The 12363-nt window shown below is 35.4% G+C and overlaps 1 protein-coding gene across 1 annotated transcript in view; it reads right to left on the minus strand.

The window, feature by feature from the left end:
- Window positions 1–5591: 5591 nt before the first annotated feature.
- The window catches only part of LOC122832560 (neprilysin-like), a 93800-nt gene continuing 87028 nt past the window's right edge, over window positions 5592–12363 (minus strand). The window contains 5 exon segments of the mRNA XM_044119429.1: window positions 5592–5848; window positions 5967–6043; window positions 6689–6784; window positions 10827–10892; window positions 11255–11388. Coding sequence (XP_043975364.1) covers window positions 5749–5848; window positions 5967–6043; window positions 6689–6784; window positions 10827–10892; window positions 11255–11388 — 473 coding nt within the window. The 3' untranslated portion in view covers window positions 5592–5748.

Genomic DNA, 12363 nt, shown 5'->3' on the forward strand with positions numbered 1-12363 from the left:
GGTGCCCTACCTTCATATTGACCAATCAGACATGTGGGACGGCCCTGGTTGGAACTAACAACATAAAAAAAACAACTTATTATGCTTTTAGGGATAACACAATTGAGATTTAGTTATTTATACAAAAAAATAAAATAAATAAAAGTTATAAAATGCATTGTCGTTAATTGATAGAAGCCTAAACAGACAAACTAACTTCATATTTACAATAATAAATCAGTAACTATGATCATCAAAGTCTCCTTTTTTTCCCATGACGGGTTCATCAATAATCATACTGAAAAAATTTAAAGACAAATTTCAAGTGACGATGAGAACAAAGTATAGTCATGTACACTACCTGTTAACAGCTAAATGTGAACTAGAAAATAGATAATTCAAAATGAACTCAGCCATCCTACTCTGGTCCCAGAACAGAGGTATCCAAAAGCACTGTACTGTTTCTAACGTAATGCATTTGCTATAAAAACATCAGCTCAATTGTGTTAGGAGATTTTGAGAGGAAATAAATGCATAATGTAAAGTATTGCTAACCCATGTTTGAGCTACTGATTAGGCTATACAAGAGCTATTAAGATATTTATCATGTGATTAGCTAAAATATTTGTCTCTGCAACAAAGTCAGATTAAGTTATTATATTGGTAATTTTTTCCTGGTGTGGTTGAGCTATAAATACAATGGAAAAGCAGCTGCAGCAACAATGCAATTTTATCTTCAAGGATAGTTGTTCATACTACTCCCTCTATGAAAAAGAAATAGAAAGAAAAAGTATATTTCCCTTTACATGGCAGCATGTTTTCCAAAGATCACATATAATTAGTTTGTCAGGTTTATGCTTGTCCTTTTCTAGAGACTGCAGAGTAGCTGAGCTAGAAGGCTGACTCAGAGAAAGACTAACTAAAATCTTGAATTTGGAAGATTTTAGTTGCAATAAATGTTAATGTGCATCATAACTAACGTCTGTGTATTAAAGTTGATTTTTTACTTTTCTCTTGCCTCCGGCATGCATGCCCAGCATCACTTAGTGATTTTCTTTAAGATATTTTATTGGTTTTCTATACTTCTTGATGGTTTTGTCTGTGAAACATGCTTGATTGATCTCAGTAAATTCTCCTTAAGTGCGTGTGTGTGTGTGTGTGTGTGCACGTTTCCTTGTTTGCTCTGTCTATCTCTGATGATGTCATAAAAAATGTCCCCTGGAGTAGATAAACATTTTAGATTTTTAACACTTTCTGATAGATGATTTTTCACATTAAAACACAAATATATAAAAACAGGCTTGTGCTTTTATATGCAGCTCTGGAAAAAATTAGGAGACCACTTAAAATCATCAGTTTTCTTGATTTTACTTTTTATAGGTGTATGTTTTTTTTTTGTAAAGTGAACATTGTTCTTTTATTCTATGAACAACTGACAACACGTCTTTGAAATTCCAAGCAAACATTTAGTATTTATTTGCAGAAAATGAGAAATGGTCAAAATAACGAAAAAGATACAATGTTTTTAGACCACAAATAATGCAATAAATAAATGAATAAATCAAGTTGATATTCATTTAGAAACAACAATACTAATGTTTCAACTCATGAATAATCATGAGGGTTTCAATAGGTTTAAGTGCAGTGATCTTTTTTCCAGAGCTATATATATATATATATTTCAGTGACTTGTCTTTGAAGTTCAAAGGTTACAAAAAAGTTTGTCAATAACAACAATCTTACTTTTTCACTTGGCAGTTATTATTAATAGCTTTTCATGGGTGCTGGCCTATCAATAATGGATTCTTATGAATAAAAAATACAGATATATCTTATTTTAAATTCTAGTAAAGCATATTCCTATCTTCATCCACTTGCATTTACAATCATTTAAGCTAGTCTCATTATATTACATAATATTTATCGATTTCCAACAGATATATTTGGTTAGTACAGTTCATATGTAGAAGATAAACATCTTCTTGCACTTAGGCCTAATATTAGTTTTCTTTAAAAGTGGATTTTAAAAGTTTATTTCTTACTACTTTACCCAACATGTCACTTCACTTTGAAATTTAGACAGTGACAAGGGACTTGGACTTCTGTCAACTGATCAAAATAAAAATTTAAACACAACTGTTAATCAGTGAGCCATGTAATATTTAATTTGATGTTTTTCTCTGTTACCGGCCTGAGGGATCTTTAGAGGTCATCCTATGTGCCTTTCAGTCCCTTCATTAATTAAAAAGGAAACTGTTGTTTGAATATTTTTAGAGAAGCCTAATTTATGAAACACCTTAGACTCACTTTGTTAGGTCTTTCGGGAACTGATTTAGAAAAACAAACGATACATGCGCCTTGGGCATGGTTGTGACTTACATGCACTTTCCAATAACAAGCCTACAAACCCTCTGTAGAGTTCACGGTTCCATCCCAACAACATAATCTTCTTATAGTTTGACTTGGAAACTTTCCTTCAGAGTGGTTGCATCATAGTTTAATAATGACTATAGAGACACTTTGTACACATCTGTCTTTCACTACAAAGTTGCTTTGTGATCTTGGTCAACTTGCAAAAGTTATGTAATGTAAAAACATTTCTATTTGGTTGGTATAAGGAATAAATTGACTTTTAAATTGTATGACTTCATTCAACCTTTTGGGTTTGAAAAAATGCGTGTCGTTTTATATAGCTTCTGTAAATATCTGTTTTCAATTGTATGTTATTGAGTTGTTGAAATGATGTTGAAAGTTTAAATCAGGATTAAAAGGCCAAAAGGTACAATTGCAAAGCCAGTCTGTTTACATATTGTGTCTATGGCCTGTTGTGTTCATTTCAATGTGTAACACCAGTTCTTTTGATGTGGGCCAATCAAGATGCTTATTACCAACTTAAGATGGTAAATAAGCAACGTCAGACGAATTCATCCATCCCTTCCTCCGAATGTAAAACTTTATCACCAGAATTTTAATTCACAATGTTATCATTCCTTATAGATAAACTACAGTCAGAGACAAGAGATCCCTCAATTTATTTGTTTAAAAACTAGCTTTCACTCTTTGGACTGTGATCTGTGATCAGATTGTGATCTGAGTGCATTAGCTTGAGTGCAACTGGAAATGCCCCTGCCAGGCCCCAAACAAAAAGTAAATAAATAAATAAATTTGGACTTCACACACATGTTCATAGAGACACCAAGAACAATGGCCCCCAAAATGAGCAAACTCTGGTTCGGCATTTTTAGGTTTCTTACTGCTACACACCAGACTAAAATAAATGGATTAACAGGCTTCAAATTGTTTGCTTGTAGAAATTTCTTTTCATGGACTGGATACAAACCACAGTGCAGTTACAGAAATGATTGAAAAGGTATAGTGGTCTCCTCAATGCTTCAATAACTGGGTGCTATTGGACAGCCAGATGAGACATCTTTATTAGTTGAGTTTGAAAATCTGAAAACAAATTTTAAACTACATCTATATGAAGTGTCCAGCTTTAAATACCTTCTTCACCTTACAATAATTAAAATAGCTTACACTTTGTTTTACTTTGATAGACTTATCCTGGAAGAGAAATACCATTACATTTTGATATCATAAGGTCTTAGTTACTGAACAACCATGTTTTTTAACGGTAGAGGAAAACTGTGGTTCATTGCATTGATGCAGTATAAAAGCAGTGTTCATCCAACTACCTGTGCTTCTCATAGAAATGTTGAACGAAACTCTAATTATAGGATATGTTTGACTGTATGAGCCTTTATCCAATCCTGTAGAATGTGGAAATTGGCTCAGCAATTGTTTATAATGTCTATGAATACACCAGTAAAAGATTTCACAGAATTCACAAGACAAAAAAAGAAAAAATAACAATAGGTACAATTGTTATTTTGATAAAGTACTGTAATAATACTTGATAAATTATCATAAAGTACTGAAAACAAATAAATTCCCACATCCCAGAACAGGCCGATATGGATTTAGAGATTGAGTTGAAAGACGCACTGTTGCAAACCACCCTATGTTTGATAATGAAACAGAAATATGTCATATACAATGCTGCCACCTCCTGACCGTATTGTGCTGTTGCTGGAAACTGTATACAATTCAACTGAAAAAGTAAGGCAGAAAGATAAACACAATAAAAAAAGCATGTGCCATCTCCTAAAAAAAGTTATGTGGTTTAACAGAGCATAAGAATCTAAATATATTTATTTATCGGTTGATAATCTGTGAATTTAAATTCAAGAAATTGATGAAATAGTTCAAAATAGAAGGTTTTCCCTGTGTACCTTGGCCAAAGACACGTCGACATGTAGCAGGAGGAAACTAGAATCAAACCTACAACTTCCCAATCACAAGACTGCAATGTTGGACCATTGTGCAAACATAAAACTCCAGATTCTATGCTGTTGTGTTGAAAGAGTACTACATTCAAATCAGGTGAGCATAGACCTAACAAAGGTTAGATGTGTGAACTGGACAGATGTGAGCTCAATTCTTGTTTAATATCAAGAACACAACATGTAATTTTATTGCATGGTTTTTATAATGACAAGATTATTATGGATTATTATTACTGATACATCGAAAAACTAAATTTTGGCGTACTTTTTTCTCTTGCTAACTTAGCCTAGCATAGCTGACATAATATTTTGTGTGCAATATATTCACATCAAGTTTTGTTATTTTATTGTCAATTTGAAATCTAGAAAGCATTTGTAAGCTGAGTTTCTGTGGTGCAGTTAATATTTTTACCTTTTAGTGGCGAGCCACCAAAAGTGTTTTTATGTCACCAACAGCCAGGCAGGAGAGCTGTGCAGATACATTTTTTTACTTCTTAAAAAGACAACAAACGATAAGTAAAAATTTAAACTATTCTTTAATATATATATTCAGATTTTTTTTCATAAATGCACACTTGTGGTAACAATCATAAGAAACAGAGGAGGCCCAGCACAATTTATGAAAAAAGGTCTGGAATAAGTAGATTGTCATCTCAAGTCATTTATAATCACTTGTCACATTAAAAAAAAGAAAAAAATGCAGCTAATGCAGGTTAACTATTCTGTTAGAGAACACAAGAACCTGGTCAGCAGGCATCAACAGATGGTGTATTACACAATTCTGACTGTGTGATAATTTACTTAAACTAAAACGGTCCATGATGGGAAAACTGTAAAGAAAATCTGCAGACAAGACAGAGGCTGAAAACAGCCGAGGTTTATGAGAGTTCCTGCTGAGTCCCACATACAATACAGTGGTTCGGCCCTGTTGCATGTATGTGAGTGGGTAGGCGGCGTATTAATGCGTGAGTGGGTTGAGCACATTTTTCTGTCCGCCACTCTACTGCCTACTACTTGTAAAGCATTTTGACTGAAACACACTCGCATATTCACCCATAAACAAACACTGCCAGGCTCAAAGGATAAGCAAATGTGAAATCAAAAAACAGAATAAAACTTATTAAAAAAAAACAAGAAAAAGCAGAAGGAGTGATTGTATCCAGTGAGCAGAAGATTGAAAGAGTTGATTTATTGAACAACAGTATTATAGTTTGAGAGACAGTGCTTCAACCAATGAGGATTATTTCTTTTGGGACAATTATCCATCTTGGATGAAGTGCATGTTGCACTGCCTGTTCACCAGCCATGGTCCATCCAGTAAAGAACAAAGGGAAGCTTCTATATCCCTGTAATCCTCCATGAGAGCTCCAGCAGTTAAAGGGAAGAGGTATCATGGACCTAAAGACCATGTTTGGTCTTTAGGTCACCAAACACGACAAACATTGTCAGAGACCATGTTGCTGCTTTTGTTGCACTTGAATGCTTTGGCAAACTCTGGAAAATTCTGAAGAGAGCCAAGTACTCTAGTGTATACAAAGGAGACTGGTGTTAGCAGGTGAACTTTGTGTACCAGAGAGTTTCTGCTTTTTAAACTGTATTTTTAAGTCATGAAATGCTGACTTCAGCACTTTGTGTTATTACCTGAACATCCCTGGACTGTGTATATCCATTTTAACAGAATTAACAGCTTGCTGAGGTCGATATGATCCACACCAAATCTTAAAGAGATATACAGGATGTAATGTATCAGACAAGAAGAGCTTCATGAATTCAATTACAGATGTGTGAGGTATCCCACTGTATTTCTGCCACCCCACCCCATAAGCATATTCATTTTTGCAAAAGATAAATAGAACTCCTTACATTTTCTTTAATTAGAGTGTCATATTGTGTTTTTTTATATTATTTGAGTTATCAAGAACTGAGCTTTGGAAATTAGCTCACTTACCATGATTTCTACTGTATAATGACATAAGGACCAAGAAAAATGTTCTTCATAATAGATACTGCAGTTTTAAATAGGTGGGTAGCAACTTCACAACATTGAGATTCTACTGTTTGTCTTTCATGAATGACATTTTTCTCAAGACAAAAAAATAGGAACAGTTAATGACTAAACTTAAAAGGTCTGACTTTTACTAAAGTGGTCAGTGTCATCATGCACCTGCTATTAAATTGCAATTTAAGGCAAATTGTTTTACAAATTAAAGCAGGTCATAATTGAGTTACAGTAAAGAGTTATCAAGTAACTATTGAGGTAGGCAGATTGAATTGTGTCAGAAATATTGAGTAAGAATATTTAATTCTGAACTTTATTAAGCATTTATCAATATTAAAGATTTATTTTTAGTTCGACTGATTACCTGTGCAAAGTTAAGAAAGAAGAGCTGATCATGTGAAAGGTCAATCCCAGGCAGTGGGGTCTCCTCTCCATTCCTCTTCACAAATTTCTTGTATGCCTATAATAAAATACAAAATTGTATAAATTTAACACAGTTAATAAATGTTTGATTTACAAATTTTTCAGTAATGCACTACATATATTTCTCATTTATGTTTGCTACCACAGCTTCTACGTGACAAAGTAAAGATTTGCTATGGCAATACACATCTTGCCACTTCAAAAAGGTCCATGTTTAGATTAGACTGAAAGCAAAAATCAAAGATTTGATTTTTTCCCAGAAAAAAAAAGTTTGAATACATGTGAGCCACACCACCAAAAATAGAAAGCAGAAAGAAATAATCACTGAAGATCTCAAAGCAAAAAGGAGTATATATAAATATAAACACTGATCAAAAGAAAACATTTCTATCACTCTCCATTATTCTCAAGTTCATTAGTTCAAATTTTCATTTATTTTTTAATAAATTTATTTTTATTTTTTATTAATTTCTAGTGTTTAGACCAGTTAGATTTTTTTCCGCTTGTAGCCTTGCCCTTTCCAAACCCTTATCAGAGTAAAATATTTACTCTTAATAATTGTTAATTACTGACCATTTAAACAGTAACAAGATAAATATGGATTATGCTCTAAAGTACTTACAATTAAGAGATTACCTTTTATCACAGAAAGAATGGCCCACTTTGAAACAAAATGCGTTACATTTAGAAAAGTTTATGATAAAATGTATAGAGGATAATAATAAGGGGACGATTATATCTAATTTATATAAATATTTACAGATTTTTTTTTCTCTGACAGTTTCATAGATATAAAGCAAAAGTGGAAACTAGATCAGAAAATTGTTATTGAAGGTGAGGAGTTGGAAGAAATTTGACTGGAAATTAATAAGATTCTTCAAAACACCTTTCAGTATTTCAAAATATGACAGAAATGCTACAAATCTGTGGTGGAGGAATTGTAATCAGACTGGAGATCACACTCACATATTGTTGGGACTGCCCAGTACTGATTCCATTCTGGCAGGGGGTTCAGACAGAATTCAAAACATTATAACTGAACCCACTTCATTATATATTGGGTTTGACAACAAAGGAGAAAATATTGGGAAAAGTGAAGTCCAGTTACCATTTCCGCACTATAAGGCGCACCGCATTATAAGGCGCACCTTCAATGAATGGCCTATTTTAAAACTTTTTTCATATATAAGGCGCACCGCATTATAAGGCGCATAGAAAAGAAGCTACAGTAGAGGCTGGGGTTACGTTATGCGTCCATTAAATGGAGCTGCACTAAAGGGAATGTCAACAAAACAGTCAGATAGGTCAGTCAAACTTTATTAATAGATTACAAATCAGCGTTCTGACAACTCCCAAAATGAATAAACAGCTGTTTTATTATTTTCCCCGAGGTAAAGTTAGTGACGTGGCAACACGTAGAGCAACATTTATATCACATAGTGGAGGGGAACTTTTCCTCGATTCTATAAACACTTAAAAAACAGTCTGATACTGTTATGATAAATCAAACTGTAGTGGTATAGAAATATATATATATTGCTATACAAATAGCTTTCAGGTGCGAGGTTCCGGTTGGGCAAAGTGGGCGTGGTATATAAGAAGCCGCTGCGCCCAATCGGACACACATGTCTTCCTCAAGCTTTGGCTGCGACTCGCGTCTCAGGGACTGACAGCCAAAAGGCATAACATCAGGTGCATGCTGCTCTGATCTTGTGGTGGTAGGTCTCCCCTCTCTTTGCACTATTGCTGTTTGTTCACAGAAGATCTAAATCCAGGTGTGATCATAGGCAAAACGCTACTGTGCGGCTCTCCTCCTCGTCGTCGGTTTGTGTGTGTGTGTGTGTGCGCGCATGCATGAGTTTGTCTGGATTGGGAGGTAAGAAGTAACGCTCATTGTTAGCGCCAATTTGTTGCAGTTCTGTTAAATAGTGACTAATTAACTTTTACAGGTCTCCCCATATTACCATTGCTGCTCTGTTGATATCCCGGATTCTGCGCATTATCAACCCTTGGATTGTGGTGGCGGCTACACGCCCTAATTGAAGTGGTGTTTGGCGTGCGGCATTGGCGTGCGGCTCCGGCGCGCTCAATTCACCTCCTGTTGCGGCATGGCCAGAGGGTCGCACCAGATTCGGACATTTTAATTTGTTTTTCTTTATTTTTGTTCCAGCCTTTTTGGTGTGATCTAACTATTTATACATTTAGGCTGATATTGTTTTCTTTTTGTTGTATATTTTGGATTGTTGTCTTTGTTTTTTTCTCTCTCTGTTGGCAGTGCTGAGGCCCGGCGGCGGTGTTGGTGTGGTGACGGTGTCTTCTTTTTTGTGTGCCGTGATTCCTGAGTTTGGGTTGTCTCACTGCGTCTGGTGCTTTACAGGGGTTTTGTTTGCTGTGTTTAGGTGGATACCGTCCTATAGTGGCCCCCCTCCGCCGGTAACCTCAGCTACTGTAGTTACTTTTCTTGTTTTCCCTTAGTGTTATAAAGAATTGGTTTTAAAAGGAATATTTTAAGAAGCATCTAATAAAAAGCTGTTTGTACATTTTAAACTTGTCTCAGATGTCTTAATCCACGCATGAGTGAACTTGTGTGTCCTATCAAAAAGGGGAGTAATATTCCTTGGGTGAAATTCCCAAGGTGGCGCTGTGGAGCAATTTTATTTGGGTTCAGAACTTTACAATTTCCCGATTTCAATCTAGTCTCCCCACAAAACGTTAGTGCAATCACAATATAGTAACGCTCTAAATAGTGCAAAGCAATAACAATATATCAATAACTCAACGTTGTTCAAACGTTAATGTCCATATTCACAATATGACCAACCTTGTTTAGCTGTAAACACACAAAATAAACATGTAAAGCTCACTTTACTATGTTATTCCTCATCCACGAATCCCTTGAATTCTTCTTCTTCAGTGTCCGAATTAAACAGTTGGCGAATAATACGGCCCAACATGCCCACATGTCGTCCGCGCTGTCTCCCCATCTTGGTGAACGTGTATTGGCTTTCTGTCATCCACTGTTTCACGCAGTTAGCAGTTAGCTAGACTGCTAACGACTGGATAGACGCCAATATCTAGCGGCTGGAGTTCTTCTTCACGGAGTAAAATGAAGTCGGCGGCTTGCTTACCGTAGTTGTGCTGCGACCTCTTGTGGCTCAATATTGGTACATATATAAGGCGCACCGTATTATAAGGCGCACTGTCGGCTTTTGAGAAAATTGAAGGTTTTTAGGTGCGCCTTATAGTGCGGAAAATACTACTACAGATTCTGCTACTGGTTGCAAGGGAAGTGATAACTCTGTCCTGGCTCAAGTTTTTACCTCCCACCCTTCAACAATGGCAAAAAGATTGAAGGATGTGTATATAATGGAAAAGATAACAGCAAAACTTTATGTAAAAATGGACATTTTTCTGAGTGTATGGACCCCAGCCATTTCCCACTTTGGATGGCCACACAGATAAAGATGCTATGGGTTATAAAAAGCTGTGTTAGTCCCCTTTGTATGTCTCTCTTTTAATGGAAGACCATGAATACGTGCACCTCCCTTTTATGTGAGCTCCTGAGGACATTTCTAAGAAATGTCAATTGCTGAAATGGATTTAAATGTTTGCTGAGCCCCTTTTATCCTCTCTTTTCTGTTTTTCTTTGTAAGTGTATATATATATATATATATATATATATATATATATATATATATATATATATATATATATAGATATATATATGTATAAATATATATATGCATATATGTTGGAGTCATAATATTCTTAAATAAAGAATGTTAAAAAAATAATTACTGACTGTTCCCTAATAGACAATGTTGTCATTGCAACTAGGTTGTGTCTATAACTGGTGCACTAATGAACAGAAGGAAAAGTTAAGTTTTTATGATGTGCCAGATCAGTCGCTGGTCAGAGCTGATCAAGCAGAAAATTATAAAGCAATCACACCTTCATACAACCTAACAAACATGTCAACATCCTGACAAACAGACTTCAACATTTTTTTCAAGTCGCATGAAGCAGGTCACATATTTTAACAAAAACATATTTTTTACAGCATCTCTTAAGTTCTTCACCTGGTATGCCTGTCGGATCCCTCCATTGTCAGCTATGTTTTCCTCGAGGGTTTTGTTGCCATTCAACTAAGAAGAAAAAATAGGTGCAGAGTGCAAAAAGTGATTAAGAAACCTGAATATTTTCCCTCCATATTTTCAGTAAATTGCAGATTTCATTTTCTGGGTTATAGGAACAAATTACCCAGGGAATAAAAGAAGCATTGTTGAAAGCAGCAGAACAGAGGAAGAAGGATAAAAGGAGAAGTACTCATAAACAGAGAGAAGATGAAGCTGCAACACAGGAAGAAAGATTGAAAAATGACAGATGGATAAGGTGGCAAAGACAATAGAAATTCTGGTAACATCAATGAAAGTGAAGTTAATGGAATTTTTCATGTAATGTTCCAAAAAAAGTAGGAAAAAACCCCCAAGTGACTGTGTAAACATACACGTAGACCATTAGCCAGGTCCCAGGAAAAGCTGCTGTACTGATTAGCGATGCACCTTGAGAGTTCCAGAAATTTTCTAGTAGATTCAGGAGTCCACCAGTCCTTCAGATTGCCGTCCTTGTCGAAGTTGCGACCTAGAGACACAGAACAGATGGGAGCTAGGAGTTAGGGATGGGAATATTAACATTTATTTATACTGCAAAAATAATTAAATAATGAAAACTACAAGTATGACCTCATTTGCAAATGTTAACATATAGATACAATACCCTGTCAAATTTTGTATCAATTTGAGAGGCTATTTTGTCTAACATCTTCTTTTAAAAAATCTGTTCCCTAAATAAGATTCTTTTCAATCTTTTCCCCCCCACATTGTTCTTCTTGTAATAAAGTGAAACATGTAGCTGTCAGGAAGCATGGAGCAGTGGCGGCTCCAGAAATGTATTTCTGCTGGTGCTAAGGGGAGTTAAGGATTTTACTGAGGATGCTAAGAGAGATCTTTTTTTCCCTATAGTTATCAACACACACACACATTAGTATTGTTATTATTCAGACTGATTTGCATTTATTTGACACTTAGAAGTCAGAACGAAGCCTTGAACCATTAGCCAGATGACTTCCAGATAATATTACATTGTTTAGGTTAAAACAGCATTTATGACAAAGTGGATACCCCAATATTGACCATTTGCAACTACGACACTTAATCATTCGAAGCACCACGATGTAGATCAGAAGTGAGAATCAGGAGTATTGAACTGAGTGACTAAAGTTGTTTTTCCAAGTTGCTTTTGTCAGTGTTTTTATGGCTTCCAGTTGCTGGAATCAAGCTAATTTGTCTGTGAACGTAACACACCTGGTTGGGGCTCATAGATGGGGTATTTACAGAAGCCTGAAACATCTAGCTTACAAACCGACCCGTACCTCCTCTCTCCTGAAGTGTTGATCAAATTACCGACTTTGCCCGAATTCACACCATATGATTTATGTCACTGTCTCATAAACACCGCTTTCCTTAAACCGAAGAGTTCTTAAAAACATATAGAACACTAGAGGCTTATTTTTTCCATACATTCTAGACTACATGACGGCGTGACACTGTTTCCATG

This window comes from Gambusia affinis, linkage group LG06 (assembly GCF_019740435.1).
Source record: "Gambusia affinis linkage group LG06, SWU_Gaff_1.0, whole genome shotgun sequence".
Classification (NCBI taxonomy): Eukaryota; Metazoa; Chordata; class Actinopteri; order Cyprinodontiformes; family Poeciliidae; genus Gambusia; species Gambusia affinis.